The 16,629-nt window shown below is 48.2% G+C and overlaps 1 protein-coding gene across 1 annotated transcript in view; it reads left to right on the top strand.

Annotated features, from left to right (window-relative positions):
• Window positions 1–13,261, top strand: part of LOC119778648 (gephyrin-like) — a 37,253-nt gene extending 23,992 nt beyond the window's left edge. Inside the window, exons 13-21 of the mRNA XM_038277989.1 lie at window positions 7,186–7,443; window positions 7,524–7,645; window positions 7,718–7,805; window positions 7,892–7,965; window positions 8,164–8,228; window positions 8,311–8,414; window positions 9,637–9,733; window positions 10,350–10,488; window positions 10,562–13,261. Of these exons, the coding sequence (XP_038133917.1) occupies window positions 7,186–7,443; window positions 7,524–7,645; window positions 7,718–7,805; window positions 7,892–7,965; window positions 8,164–8,228; window positions 8,311–8,414; window positions 9,637–9,733; window positions 10,350–10,483 (942 nt within the window). The 3' untranslated portion in view covers window positions 10,484–10,488; window positions 10,562–13,261. The remainder of the gene's footprint in view (window positions 1–7,185; window positions 7,444–7,523; window positions 7,646–7,717; window positions 7,806–7,891; window positions 7,966–8,163; window positions 8,229–8,310; window positions 8,415–9,636; window positions 9,734–10,349; window positions 10,489–10,561) is intronic.
• Window positions 13,262–16,629: the final 3,368 nt, after the last annotated feature.

Genomic DNA, 16,629 nt, shown 5'->3' with positions numbered 1-16,629 from the left:
AAACCATAAAACCATCCATCCATCATCCAGGGCCATTCATCCCTTTCTTTTCCATCCATAAATCCTTTCATCCCACCCAAATCTTTAACCCCAATCCTTCTCATCCATAAATCCCCCCCATTCATCATCCATCCCCCCCCAAAATCCACCATCCATTCCCCCCATCCATCCACCCATCCATTTATCATCCACCCCATTCTTTCACCCAAACCCCTTCCTCACCCAACCCCATCCTTTCCAAACACCCCATCCCCCATCCATCATCCACCCAAACCATCCATAAACCATTCATAAACCCATCCCATCCATCACCCACCCCATCATCCACCCACCCTCATCCACCATTTATCACCCAAACCCCGATCCATAAACCCCATTCATTAAATCCATCCCATCCATAAACCCTTTCCCACCCATCCATCCCCCAACATTTTATTCACCCAAATTTTAAACACCACCCCATCTTCATCCACCCCCTTCCAAAATCCTTTTCACCCCATCATCCCACCCACCCAAACCACCCACCCCATTCATAAAACCTTTCTATCACCACCCAATTCACCCCCATCCATCATCCATTCTTTCCCATCACCCACCCCACCTTTCACCCCCCCCTTTCCCATCACCCACCCATTCATCATCCACCCCTTTCCATCTTTCCTTTTCATCCATTTATCCACCCATCCATTCATCCATTTATCTTTCCCTTTCCCTTTCCATCATCCTTTCATTCACCCAAACCCAAACCACCCACCCATCCACCCAAATTCATCCATTCATCCATTTATCTCCTATCCACATTCATCCATCCATCCATTCATCCATCCCCCCATCCCCCAAACCCATCATCCACCCCTTCATCCATCCATCCACCCATCCATCATCCTTTTTTTTTCATCCACCCTTCATTCACCCCTTCTTTCCATCCACCCCATCCATTCCCATCCATCATCCCATTCTTTCCATTTATCACCCAAATCCATAACCTTTCCATCCATCACCCATTATCCCCCCTTTCCATCATCCATTCATTCTTTCCATCCCCCAAATCCCCCTTTTCCATCACCCCCCATCCATCCCCCAAACATCCATTTAAAAACCAACAATCATCCCAAATCCACCCCATCCATTCATCCATCCATCATCCTTTTTATAAATTCAAACCCATTCATCCCATCCTTTCCAAACATCCATTTATAAATCCATCCTCCTTTCTCTCCATTCACCCATCCATTCACCATTCCCCCCAAATCACCCAAATTTTAACATCCCACCACCCAAACCTTTAAACCCCATCCATTCATCCATCCCCTTTTAAACATCCATCCATCCATAACCTTTTTTATCATCCATTCCCATTCTTTCCCATTAAAATTCCATCATCCTTTTATCACCATCCACCCACCCACCATTTTCATCCATCCATCCATTCATTCACCATCCATCCTTCCATCCCCTTTCCATCACCCTTCCTTTCCCACCCCATAAACCATTCATCGATTTATCATCCACCCCCACCCATTCACCCATCCTTTCATAAATACCATCATCCACCCATCCATCCATTATCCCCACCCACCCACATCCATTCATCCTTTTTATCACCCCATCTTCTCCCATCCATTCATCATCCATCCAAACATCCCTTCCAAAATTCACCCACCCCATTCATCATCCATCAACCATCTTTTCCATCCTTCCATTCACCCTCCTTTCCTTCCACATCCATCCATCCATCACCCCTTTTCACCCCCCCAAATTTCCACCCATCCATCCATCCATCATCCTTCCATCCATCATCCATTCATAAAATTCCACCCCACCCTTCATCCATAAACCCCTTTTCACCCTTTTATCATCCACCCATCATCCTCCCCCTCACCCATTCTTTTCATCCAACCATCCACCCCATCCACCCCCCAAACCAACATCCACCCCTTCACCCAAATCCATCCATCATCCATTCATCCATCCATCCAAACCACCCTTTTTATCCCTTTCCTTTTCATCATCCACCCCATTCATCATCCATTCACCCCCATCATCCATCCATTCATCACCCTTTTCACCATCCATCCATCACCCCTTTTAAATCATCCATAAATTCATCATCCATCCATTCATCATCCTTTTTCCATCCATCCATCCTTCTCCATCCCATCCATCAACCCCAACCCATTCATCATCCAACCATCCATCACCCATCCAAAACCCCTTTCCCATCCATCCCCCCCATCCATTCTTTCATCCACCCACCCATCATTCATCCTTTCCACCCCATCCATCATCCATTCATCCATCCACCCAAATCATCACTTTTAACATCCTTTCCCAATTCATCATCCTTTTCCCTTTTAAACTTCCATCCATCCATCCACCCATCCTTTCCACCCATCCATCCTTTTCATATCCACCCCATCCATCACCCACCCCACATCCCCCCATCTTTCCATCCATTCATCACCCCATCCATCCATCATCCTTTCATCCATCCATCACCCAAACCTTTTCATAATCCCCTCCATCCATCACCCATCCATCAACCCAAATCCATCTTTCCCTCCATTAAACATCCCAAATTTTTTTCCCCCAATCCTTTCCCCCCCCCAAATCCCAAAACCAACCCCATTAAAAAAAAATCATCCCCCCCCCGTTTCCCAGCCCCCTTCCTTTCCCCTTTCCCCCATCCCCCATTCCCCCCCAAACACCCATCACCCCAACCATCCCACCCCCCCATTCCCATTCCCACCCTTTTTAAACCCCCCCCAACCCCCCAATCATTCCCCCAATTAAATTCCATCCCCTCCACCCAACCCCAACTCCCCCCCAAAATCCAATTCTTCCATACCTTTCCCATCCATCCATCACCCATCCATTCATCTTTTCCTTTCCATCTCAATCCTTTCCCATCCATCCACCCCATCATCCTTTAAATTCCATCATCCACCCACCCATGACCCATCCACCCATCACCACCCATTCATCACCCCACCCTTTCCAATCACCCAAATTCACCCCATTTTTTCCATCATCCATTCTTTCCCATTATAAACCAGGCCCCCATCATCCATTCATTCATCCATCCACCCATCCCCCCATCCTTCATCCATCCATCCATTTTCCATTCATCCATTTATCATCCTCCATCTTTCTTTAAACCATCCATCCATCACCCCCCCAAATCATCCACCCCATTCACCATCCACCCAAACCCTTTCCATCATCCTTTTAAATCATCCTCCCACCCATTTTCACCCCATTCATCCATCCACCCATCATCCATCCTTCATCCATCTTCCATTCATCCATTTTATCTTTCCATCCATCATCCTCCCTCCTTCCACCCATCCATTTATAAACCTTTCCAAATCATCCTTTTGGATTCATCCATCCATCCATCACCCATCCATCACCCCATCCATCCATCCATCATCCTTTATCATCCTTAATTAAATCCACCCCTCCATAAACCATTCATCCATCCATCACCCCATTTAACCCAAATTCTTTAAACCACCCCATCATCCTTTTTATCATCCACCATCCTTTTCATCACCATTCATCCACCCAAATTCACCCACCCAAACCATTCATCCACATCCATTTATCATCCATCCATCACCCCTTCCATTCTTCCATCCACCCATTCATCCATCATCCATTTATCATCCATCCTTTCCATCTTCATTTTCATCCACCATCCATCCACCCATCCATCCCCCCTTTTTATCATCCATCCATTAAATTCACCCCATCCACCCATCCAAAAACCCCATCCATCATCCCCCCCCATCCATCATCCTTTTAATCATCCATCCATCCATTCATCCATTCACCCCACCCATTCATCCTCCATCACCCATCCTAAATCCATCCATCCATCATCCTTTCCCTCCTTTCCATCTTCCCATCCTTTCCATCCATCCATCTTCCTTCCATCCATACTTTTCCCTTTTCCATCCATTTATCATCCACCCAAACATCACCCATTCATCCATCCCCCCATCCATTTTCCCATCCATCCATCCATCACCATCCACCATCACCATCCTTCCCATCCCAACCATCCATTTTCCTTCCTCCTTTTATCATCCACCCACCCCATCCATCATCCATCCATCCATCCATCTTCCTTCCCCAATTCCATTTATCATCCATCCCATCCCATTCTTTCCCACCCCACCCCATCCATCCTTCACCCATCCATCATCATCCACCCCTTTCCATCCATCACCCTTTTCACCACCTTTTTCCCCACCCAAATCCCCCCATCCTTCCATCCTTTTCAAAATCCACCATCATCCATTTATCATCCATCCACCCCATCACCATTCATTCATCCACCACCCCACCCAACCCATTTTCCACCCCATCCATCCACCATCCATCCACCCAAATTTCATAACCATCCATCATCCATTCATTTCTTTCCACCCATCCATCCATCACCCTCCCAATCTTCCATCATCCATAAATCCCCCCTTCCATTCAAAACCCTTTCCCTCATCCTTTTAAATCTTTCCACCCCATCCATCTTTCCATTCATTCATCCATCCATCCATCCATCCTTTCTTCCATCCACCCATCCATCCACCCCTCATCCTTTCCCCATCTTCCATCCATCCATCCATCCATCCATTCATAACCCATCCACACCCCTTTTCATTCATCCATCCAAACCATCACCCCATCCATCCCCCCAAAACCCTTTCCATCCAACTTCCATACATCCATCCACCCCATCACCCATCCATCCATCATCCACCCATCCTTTTTATCATCCATCCACCCAAATTCATAATCCACCCCATATCCATTTATCTTTCCCCCATCCCCCCAAAAAATCCATCCACCCAAATCTTCCATCCATCCATAATCCTTTCCACCCAAACCCTTTTTCCCTTTCCACCCTTTTCCATAACCCCATCCCCCATCCTTTCCTTTCACCCAACCATCCATCCATCACCCTTTCCCCATCTTCCATCCATCCATCTTCCATCCATCCATCCATCCATCCATCCATCTTCCTTCCATCCTTTCCACCCAAACATCCATTTTCCCCTTCCATCCTTTTACCCCACCCAAAACCACCCAAATTAAACCACCCATCCCAATCATTCTTTTCCTCCACCCATCCATCCATCATCCATCCATCCTTCTTCCATCCATCCTTCATCCATCCCCCCAAATCTTCCATCCACCCCTCCACCCAAACATCCATCCATCCACCCTTCCATCCATCCATCCTTTCATCCACCCACCCCTCACCTTTTAAATCATCCATCATCCATTCATTCACCCCATCCATCCATCCATCCATTTTCCCTTCCCCTCCTTTTAAACATCCTCCATCCTTTCCCACCCACCCAAACCATCATCCTTTCATCCATCCACCATCCATCCATTTTTCCATCCATCCATCCATCCACCCTTCCATCCATCCACATCCATCCACCCCATTTTTCCATCCATCCATCCCCCCCATCCATCACCATCTTCCTTCCATCCATTTATCACCCAACCAAACCATCCATCATCCACCCATCCATCCACCCTTTCCATCCATCCATTTTCCCTTTTCCCCAATCCATTTATCATCCTTCCATCCATCCACCCCATCATCCATCCTTTCCCTCCATCATCCATCACCCATCCACCCAAATTTTCCCCAATCCACCCATCCACCCAATCATCCTCCATCCCCCATCCATCCATCCATTCCATTTTCCATCAATCCATCCATCCATCTCCACCATCACCCAAACCATCCATCCATCACCCAAAACCATCCATCACCCATCCTTCCATCCACCCCATCCATCATCCTCCTCCATCCATCACCCCATCCACCCCCACCCCACCCATCCTTTCCACCCAATCCACCCAAACCTTTCCACCACCCATCCATCCAATCCATCCACCATCCATCCTCATCATCCACCCCACCCACCCAAACCATCCCTCCATTTTCCCCTTCCATCCTTTTTTATCATCCACCCATCCACCCATCACCCCTCCATCCATCCACCCTTCCACCCAAATCCACCCATCCATCATCCACCCATCCTTTAATCCACCATCCCCCATCCACCCAACCATCCATCATCCACCCATCCATCCCAACCATCCATCATCCTTTCCCACCCCATCATCCTTTCCATCCATAAACCATCATCCATCCATCCATCCATCCATCATCCATCCTTCCCATCTTTCCATCCCCCAAACCTCCATCATCCACCCATCCATTTTCCCACCCCTCCATCCATCCTTCTTTCCATCCATCCATAAATCCTTTTTATCAACCATCACCCCTTTCATTCACCCAACCATCCATTTTTCCCTTCCATCCTTTTAAATCACCCCAACCATCCATTAAACACCCATCCATCATAAAATTCTTTCACCCAAACCACCCTCCATCCATCCATCTTCCACCCCATCCATCCCCATCCATCCATCCACCCCACATCCACCCCATCCCCATCTTCCACCCATCCCCTTTTCCACCCCATCCATCTTCCTTCCATCCATTTTTTCACCCCATCCTTCATCCTTTCCCAATCCATCATCCATTTTCCCTTTCCCAAACCATTTATCATCCTTTCCAAACTCCACCCCATCATCCATCATCCATCCTTCCCACCCTTCCCCATCCATCCATCACCACCTCCATCCATCCATCCATTTTCCTTCAATCCACCCAAAACCCATCATCCATCCATCCATCCATCCATCCACATCCAGCCACCCCATAATCCACCCACCCATCCACCCACCATCCATCCATCCTTCATCCACCCAAATCCACCCCATCCATCATCCTTCATCCACCCAACCAAACCCTTTCCACCCACCCCTTTCCCCCCACCCATCCACCACCCCATCTTCCTTTCCATCCATCCTTTCCACCCACCCATCCATCCATCATCCATCCATCCACCCATCCATTTTTCCTTCCATCCATTATCATCCATCCTTCCACCATTTATCAACCACCATCCATCCATCCTCCTCCATCCTTTTCCTCCCATCCACCATCCATCCATCCCCATCCACCATCCATCCTTTCCATCTTTCCTTTCCATCCATCCACCCATCCATCCATCACCCAATCCATCCATCCATCCATCTTCCATCCATCCATCCATCATCCATCCATCCATCCATCCATCCATCATCCATCCATCCATCCATCATCCATCCATCCATCTTCCATCCATCCATCCATCATCCATCCATCCATCCATCCATCCATCTTCCCTGACTGTGGGTGTTTCTGTCTCCAGGCCGATCGGCCATGACATCAGGCGAGGGGAGTGTGTTTTGGCCAAAGGGACCCACATGGGCCCCTCAGAGATCGGCCTGTTGGCCACAGTGGGGGTCACTGAGGTCAGCGTGCACAAATTCCCAGTGGTGGCCGTGATGTCTACTGGAAATGAGGTAGAGACCCAGATGAAGATCCAGACCCGCCCATCAGCTGCAGACGGAGACCCTCTGAATGTGTCTGTGTCTGTGTGCAGCTGCTGAATCCTGAGGATGATCTCCATCCAGGAAAGATCAGGGACTCCAACCGCTCCACCCTTCTGGCCACCATCCAGGAGCACGGATACCCTACCATCAATCTGGGCATCGTAGGAGACAAGTAGGAAGCCGTGCTGTCCCTGTCTCATATGTCTCGTCCTGCAGGACACTGAGCTGGTCTTTGTGTTTGCAGCCCTGACGACCTGCTGTCAGCCCTGCATGAGGGAATCAGCCGCGCCGATGTCATCATCACCTCAGGGGGCGTGTCCATGGGGGAGAAGGTGATCTACCTTTGCTATCTTTGAAGGTTTCTCCTGAGCTCTTGCAGGTGTGTTTGAGCTGCTCTCTGTGTGCTTGTTTCCCTCAGGATTACCTGAAACAGGTGCTGGATATCGATCTTCACGCTCAGATCCACTTTGGACGAGTCTTTATGAAGCCAGGGTGAGTTTCTGTTTGTTCACACGTCCTTCGTCCTAAAGCAGCTCAAGCTGCACACTTTGCACAGCGTCTGATATTTAGAGCCAGAGGACCTTTGAAATGCCCAGTTTTCCCAGCTGTCCTTAGGGTTGGATATAACCCATAAAACTCATAAAACATAGAACTACAGATCCTGCTGCTGAAGGTTTTTCTGTCCTACAGTCTTCCCACCACCTTCGCCACCGTCGACATCGATGGAACAAGAAAACTGATCTTCGCTCTGCCAGGTGCTCCTCAGGGCTGCATGCTGTCTGTGAAACTTCCTGCAGCTCTGAGCAGGAATCTGACTCCATGTTTGGATGTCTGCAGGTAATCCTGTCTCTGCCGTGGTCACATGCAACCTGTTTGTTATTCCTGCTTTGAGGAAGATGCAAGGAATTCTGGACCCCAGACCTACAATTATTAAAGCCAGGGTAAGAGTCCGCTGGAGACGCCCTTCCTAGACCATCGTGATGACGTTCTTCCCTCGCTTTGTCGTTAGTTGGAGCCTCTGATTTATGTCTGATAAATTCATCCAGCTGTGCCTCTACGTCTGAGGCTAGAGCTGCAATTCAAGAGGCTCCAGTCTGTTAGATTTACTGAGCTTGCTAGCATTTAGATAGCTAGCTAGCTAAATCTAGCCGCTGTCGGTCAGAGAACTAGAATCCATAGATAAATATAGATAGAAAGCAACTGATATGTAGTAAGATGATAATCATCAACCGCCACTCGAATGCTAGCCAGCTAACAGCGGCCAGGTAACAGCGGCCAGCTAATGGCGGCCGGCTAACAGTGGCCAGCTAATGGCGGCAAGCTAACGGCGTCCAGCTAACGGCGGCTGGCTAACAGCGGCCAGCTAATGGCAGCAAGCTAACGGCGTCCAGCTAACGGCGGCTGGCTAACAGCGGCCGGCTAATGGCGGCAAGCTAACGGTGTCCAGCTAACGGCGGCTGGCTAACAGCGGCCAGCTAATGGCGGCAAGCTAACGGCGTCCAGCTAATGGCGGCAAGATAACGGCGTCCAGCTAATGGCAGCAAGCTAACGGCGTCCAGCTAATGGCAGCAAGCTAACGGCGTCCAGCTAATGGCAGCAAGCTAACGGCGTCCAGCTAACGGCGGCTGGCTAACAGCGGCCGGCTAATGGCGGCAAGCTAACGGTGTCCAGCTAACGGCGGCTGGCTAACAGCGGCCAGCTAATGGCGGCAAGCTAACGGCGTCCAGCTAATGGCAGCAAGCTAACGGCGTCCAGCTAACGGCGGCTGGCTAACAGCGGCCGGCTAATGGCAGCAAGCTAACGGTGTCCAGCTAACGGCGGCTGGCTAACAGCGGCCAGCTAATGGCGGCAAGCTAACGGCGTCCAGCTAATGGCGGCAAGCTAACGGCGGCCAGGTAACGGCGGCCAGCTAACGGCGGCCAGCTAGCGGCGGCCAGCTAACGGCGGCCAGCTAACGGCGGCCAGCTAACGGCGGCCGGCTTACGGCGGCTGTTAGTCTTGGAATAATGTTGAATTCAGACGCGATGAGGTCCAGAAGGCGGTCTGCTGGGTTCCGTTAGCCCCAGACCAGCAGCGCCTGCAGTGTTACAGATGGTTTAGGATGGTCTGCCTTGGTTCCTCATTTTCTGCTGGTTTTAAAATCTTCTGTCATTTCCTCTTCAGCTCTCCTGTGATGTGAAGTTGGACCCCAGACCTGAGTACCATCGCTGCATCCTGACCTGGCACCATCAGGAGCCGCTGCCCTGGGCCCAAAGCACAGGTGAGTTCATTGACCCTGAGCCTCATTAAACACTCAGGCCAGAACGTCTTCCTCTGGTAGACTAAAGCCCAGTCCCAGTACACCCCCAGTCCTCCCGTTTAGCCCTGCCCCCTGAGGGCAGTGGCATGAGGGGTAGTGGACATAATGAGGGTTGGGGTGGGGGTGGGGTTTAAATCTAGGAATTTCAGATGCTAACTTGCTAAGAAAGGACCAGAGACCGTTTCACAGCAAACATGGAGGACAGGGATTCTACGGAGCAACTCGCAGTTTGACTTTAATAGCCAAACAAAGCCTTTGAAGTTCTGGATCCTCCCAGACAGCCCAGTTTAGGTGAGACAGGCGGCCGACCACGTCCCTCTAGAGCTAGGAGAGGAGGCGGCGGCTAGCTCAGGAGCTCTGACAGCCAATCAGAGCGCTTCTCTCAGAAGAGGGAAATCAGAACATTTATAGAGAAAAACATTTATTTTAGGATTTATCAGAAAGCAGCAGGTCCTGGTTCTGCTCTGTTTTGCTGGTGGCGCGGCAGGAAGTGTCCTGGGAGCCGGCGCCGACACGGCAGTAACCAGGCTTAGAGTCGGTCAGCTCATTAACCCCGCCTCCTCTGTTGCCGCTGCAGGAAACCAGGTGTCCAGCCGCCTCATGTCGATGCGAAGCGCCAACGGCCTGCTGATGCTGCCCCCAAAGACGGAGCAGTACGTAGAGCTGCACAAGGGCGAGGTGGTGGACGTCATGGTGATCGGCCGCTTATGATGCAGGTGTGTTTGACTCACCGCCGCCCTCTGCAGGGCAGCGCCGGGACTGATGAGCTGTTCTCTGCTTCTCCTGCAGACCCTCCACCTGCTACCGATCACCGTGGCAACGCCAGGAGACTTCCTTTCTGGACAGGAAATGGGGTGGGGTTGGTGGGGGCAGGAAGTGATGCATGTCTATCTGGCGGCCATTAGCTGTGATGTCATATGCAACAGCCAATCGGAGCCACTGCAGGCTGAGGCGCTCACTGTATTTCAACAGAGAACAAATGTGAAAAAAAAATATATAAAAGAAGATTTATTCTGTAATATTATTATCCTAAAATAATGATTAATATTCTTAATTAATATTCTATTTATTATTACCATGGTTCTGGTTGAATATTCTCATCTTAGTAGTCTTCATCCCTCCTCCTCTTCCTCCTCATTTGCTTTGTGCGTTTTATTCTGGTAGGTCAAAGTAGAGACTTCCTCTTCCTCTGCTCTCCTTTCTTCTTCTTCCTTTCCTACTCCGTCCTTCACCGCCGCTTTGCTCCTCCAGCAGATCCCAGCTGAGGATCAGGCGGTCCACTTCTGGTTCCGGTCCGGTTCCGGTCCAGCTCCGGAACCTTTCCATTCCAGTCCGCTACCGTTCTAATACGGGTCCAGTTCCGCTCCGGTACCGTTGCGGTCCAGTTCGGTCCGGTCCAGGTCAGTTTCCGGTTCCGGTCCAGGTCAGGTTCCAATCTGGTACCGGTCCGGTTCCGGTCCAGAACTGTTAGAATTCTGCCAAGAAATAAAACCTCCCAAATCTTTGATGTATTTCTGGAATTTCCAACCGAACAGGAACAGTGAAGCAGTCAAAGCCATGAACAGAACCTGGATCAGAACCGGGCCCGGGTCGGGCCGCCATCAGAACCCACCTGTTGGAGCAGCAGACGAGCAGCTGCTCTTTGTTGCACTAATAAAAACTTCATAAATGGAGCGGAAGCCAAAAATCAGCAGAGTCTGAATGTGAGGAGAGACAAACACTAAAATCATCCCTTTTATTTCACTTAATTAAATTATTTTTATTTCTCTATAATTTCTGCTCTGCTATAAAATGACCAGACTTCAGTCTTTTTGGCCCTTCCAGGCCTCCGTACCACCCAGCATCACAAACAGTTTTTCATTGTAATATTTTAAACCCCGGCCCTGAACCCAACAGAACCCTGCTGGTTCTGGGTTCCGGTTCTGGGTTCCGGTTCCAGGTCTTAGTGGACCCGGCCTTCAGAACCAACCAGTCTGACAGCCAGTCGTTCAGACAAAATGACGCCTGCTTTGAATCCAGGAAACCTCTGGGAGGCTTCAGGGACTCGAAGTATCGCCGCGTCACGGGTCGGACCTTTTCCCTGCTTCCTGTGGGCGGATCCTATCCGCCTCTGGATGGGTCATGTGACCCAGAGTGCGGCTAACTAAGCTAACAGTTAGCTCGTCTTTAGCAGGATTCTAGACCTGCCAGTCCAAACTGGTCTGATAACAGAACCAGAACACGATGCTGCCAGTGGCCTGCAGGGGGCGCTGGGCCTGCAAGCTGCCGGTGTAGCGCCCCTGGTGGCTAAAAGTTGCTTAGCACTGTTTGAAGCCTTATTACAAAAAAAAAATGCCCAAAACTTCAAATAAAACAAACTTTTGAAAATAAATATTGATCTAAAAACCCCTAATAATAATAATAATATATAAAAGGATATTTTGGTGAATTAATATTTTATTGTAAATGACTTCTGGTTTAACCTTCAATCAAACTAATGGAGATGAGAAAATAAACAACTAGTAGCGAATATATCAGAATAAATAATTGGAAAATAGTTGAAATGATTTTATTCTTTTTCAGATTGTTTTTCCCCAACTAAAGATTTTATTTACATTTTTTTTTAATATAATTTCTTTCATGTGGAACTTCAGGTGTTCCATACATGGACAGTTGAGCTAATCCCTCTCAGATTAGATAATCCTCCTCTGACGGTGCCAAACCCGCTCAAAGGTCAGCTGCTTCCTTCATCTCATGGTGCTTTCAGGGCCCTAAAACGAGTCGATTTTACTGTAAATTCAGATTCCTTTTGACCGTTCCTGGTTCACTGAAACTTTCCGGTAAATTTTCCCCCTGAAGACTTGATGGAGCACCATGTCTGACCTTTGACCCCCCCCATGCCCCTGCAGGGGGCGTGGCCTCCTCCTTGGGCAGGTGTGATTTCAGCCAGGGTGCAGCACCTGGGCAGCGCTTGTGATCCAACGTTTCTAAATGTGAGATCCCGTCATTCTTGAACCTGAATGATTCTGAAACTTCCCAGTTCCCTCAAATGCACCATAGAGCGCAGATTTCAGCTGCTCGTGCTGCGTTTGAGTTACAGCAGGCTGGGGAGCGACTCATTCATCCTGTGAACGATATTTAGATTAAATATCAGTGAAACGAAACATTTCTCTTTAGTTTTCCCACATTGGGCAGATCATGGCTGTGGAAATTTCTACGTGACTGAAACGCAGCATCTTGGGGGTCCTGGCCCCTGCCCAGAGAGGACCAATCAGATCCCTTGGAGTAAGAAGAAGAGGAAGAAGCAGCAGGTCATTGTGAACTGACTCGGTACCGAGTGATGGGTCCCACTGGAGCGGGCCCAGCGTCCCTCTGCACACTGACCAGCACCTGTAATGAAGCAATGACTCAGCAATGACTCAGCATTCTACTACTGTATGAAACAGGATGTTTTTTCTGTAATATTATTGAAACTGAAGCTGAATTAAAGATGATCCTGATTATTCTCTAGCTGCTCGCCTCCCAACCTTATTCCTGCTGGTTGAACTGGGATCAAAGGTCGTGACCAGTCTTAGAAACCAGTCCAAACCGGATCTATGTCCCTCTGAATGCTCAGAAACAGAATATTTCATGATTTCAAAAAATGTACCAGGACGGAAGATTAAAACTTTTTTCTTCTGTGGTTCTGGGTTCATCTGCAGGTTCTGGGTTTAACTTCAGGTTCTGGGTTCATCTGCAGGTTCTGGGTTTAACTTCAGGTTCTGGGTTCATCTGCAGGTTCTGGGTTTAACTTCAGGTTCTGGGTTCATCTGCAGGTTCTGGGTTTAACTTCAGGTTCTGGGTTCATCTGCAGGTTCTGGGTTTAACTTCAGGTTCTGGGTTCATCTGCAGGTTCTGGGTTTAACTTCAGGTTCTGGGTTCATCTGCAGGTTCTGGGTTTAACTTCAGGTTCTGGGTTCATCTGCAGGTTCTGGGTTTAACTTCAGGTTCTGGGTTTAACTGCAGGTTCTGGGTTTAACTTCAGGTTCTGGGTTTAACTGCAGGTTCTGGGTTTAACTGCAGGTTCTGGGTTCATCTGCAGGTTCTGGGTTTAACTTCAGGTTCTGGGTTCATCTGCAGGTTCTGGGTTTAACTTCAGGTACTGGGTTCATCTGCAGGTTCTGGGTTTAACTGCAGGTTCTGGGTTTAACTGCAGGTTCTGGGTTTAACTTCAGGTTCTGGGTTCATCTGCAGGTTCTGGGTTTAACTTCAGGTTCTGGGTTCAACTGCAGGTTCTGGGTTTAACTTCAGGTTCTGGGTTTAACTGCAGGTTCTGGGTTCATCTGCAGGTTCTGGGTTCATCTGCAGGTTCTGGGTTTAACTTCAGCTTCTGGGTTTAACTTCAGGTTCTGGGTTTAACTTCAGGTTCTGGGTTTAACTGCAGGTTCTGGGTTTAACTTCAGCTTCTGGGTTTAACTTCAGGTTCTGGGTTCATCTGCAGGTTCTGGGTTTAGGTTCAGGTTCTGGATTTAATTTCAGGTTCTGGGTTTAACGTCAGGTTCTGGGTTTAACTTCAGGTTCTGGGTTTAACTTCAGGTTCTGGGTTTAACTTCAGGTTCTGGGTTTAACGTCAGGTTCTGGGTTTAACTTCAGGTTCTGGGTTTAACTTCAGGTTCTGGGTTTAACGTCAGGTTCTGGATTTAATTTCAGGTTCTGGGTTTAACGTCAGGTTCTGGGTTTAACTTCAGGTTCTGGGTTTAACTTCAGGTTCTGGGTTTAACTTCAGGTTCTGGGTTTAACTGCAGGTTCTGGGTTCATCTGCAGGTTCTGGGTTCATCTGCAGGTTCTGGGTTTAACTTCAGCTTCTGGGTTTAACTTCAGGTTCTGGGTTTAACTGCAGGTTCTGGGTTTAACTTCAGGTTCTGGGTTCATCTGCAGGTTCTGGGTTTAACTTCAGCTTCTGGGTTTAACTTCAGGTTCTGGGTTTAACTGCAGGTTCTGGGTTTAACTTCAGGTTCTGGGTTCATCTGCAGGTTCTGGGTTTAACTTCAGGTTCTGGGTTCAACTGCAGGTTCTGGGTTTAACTTCAGGTTCTGGGTTTAACTGCAGGTTCTGGGTTCATCTGCAGGTTCTGGGTTCATCTGCTGGTTCTGGGTTTAACTTCAGCTTCTGGGTTTAACTTCAGGTTCTGGGTTTAACTGCAGGTTCTGGGTTTAACTTCAGCTTCTGGGTTTAACTTCAGGTTCTGGGTTCATCTGCAGGTTCTGGGTTTAGGTTCAGGTTCTGGATTTAATTTCAGGTTCTGGGTTTAACGTCAGGTTCTGGGTTTAACTTCAGGTTCTGGGTTTAACTTCAGGTTCTGGGTTTAACGTCAGGTTCTGGGTTTAACTTCAGGTTCTGGGTTTAACTTCAGGTTCTGGGTTTAACTTCAGGTTCTGGGTTTAACGTCAGGTTCTGGATTTAATTTCAGGTTCTGGGTTTAACGTCAGGTTCTGGGTTTAACTTCAGGTTCTGGGTTTAACTTCAGGTTCTGGGTTTAACTTCAGGTTCTGGGTTTAACGTCAGGTTCTGGGCTATTCAGGTTCAGTTCCTCCATCCAATCATAGCTCTCTGTCTCCCTCTGCTGGAGGACTTACATGTTTTTGACCAATCAGAGAGCAGAAGGACACGCCCACTCTCTATGACCATTTCCCAGTTCACTAGAACCTCAGTACGGACTCGTGTTCTCTCCAAGTCTGTTCTTCACTAGAACCCAGGGAAGTCAACTTAATCCTCTGAGTTCTGTGAGCGCTAACCTGGAAGCTGCTGCTGCCGCAGTGCATGCTGGGACAGCTGTCAGGAGTCTGCTCTGATGCATGCTGGGTAAAGAGGGAGGGGCCAGAACAACATCCGGGGCCTTTGTCCATTCTCAGTCTTCTTGTTCTTGTGATTGGAACTGTACCAGGGCTGAGGCTGATGATGTTTCACGAGGACCCACAAGAACACATAGTGAAAAAGCTTGTTTCATGGTTCTGGAGGAACTGGATCTGGAGGTTCTGTGAAACCTGCAGGATCCAGGAAATGCTGCAGACCCATGTGGTTCCAGTAAAAGGTTCTGATTCGATTAAACGTCTTTTCATCCAGTGACTCTGCTCTGGGACTCCTGCCCTGAAAAGGAGGGAATCACCATAGCAACCGATGACTCAGCATTTTTCAGGGTCCCTCCTGATTCCGATCCAGGAGCCTCAGATGGACACCGGTCGACCCGCCTGTGCCGCCCTCCTTCTATCCGGGCCACTTTGACCCAGAAAGTTCTGCAGGGATGGCACTGCTCCGTGCTGCGTTCACTGCGTGTGGGAAATGAGAAACAGTAGTAGTAAAAGCAAAGCTTCAATCAAATGAATATATGTCCTGCAGGCAAAATTATGGGAACATGAATAATTGGGCTCTGTTTGGATATTCAGGTAAGTAATGCAAGGAAAAAGTGACTTTCTAAAGTTTCTAATTCATTTAGATATGTTTAAAGCTTTTAGTTGATGTTATTGAAATGGGACAGTGCATTAATACACGTACATATTGTCATAAAGACTGGATTTAGCTAAAGGCTAAGTGGCATCTATGAATCTAAAATGTTTATTGATGGTTTCTGTATTTTAGTTTTCTTTAATGAGTAGCGGTCTGGTGTTAACTGGATTTCCTGCCTCATCTCGTTTTTTCTGCTCAGCTTTAAATAATTGAGCTGCTGACAGAACTAAAGCAGAATACTATTTGGATTTTTAAGATTTAATTATGGAAATAATAAAATGCGGATTGGGAGAAATAAAACATGTTGGTGTTCATAGAATATGTTTTTAATGTATTTATAAATCAATCAATGCAAAAAAAAGCATTTTCACTAATTTCTTCTAGTTTATCTAATT

This window comes from Cyprinodon tularosa, unplaced genomic scaffold (assembly GCF_016077235.1).
Source record: "Cyprinodon tularosa strain WSP-4 unplaced genomic scaffold, ASM1607723v1 ctg1367, whole genome shotgun sequence".
Taxonomy (NCBI): domain Eukaryota; kingdom Metazoa; phylum Chordata; class Actinopteri; order Cyprinodontiformes; family Cyprinodontidae; genus Cyprinodon; species Cyprinodon tularosa.
Note: the sequence above shows the minus strand (reverse complement) of the source record. Positions and strands in the feature narration are given on the sequence as shown.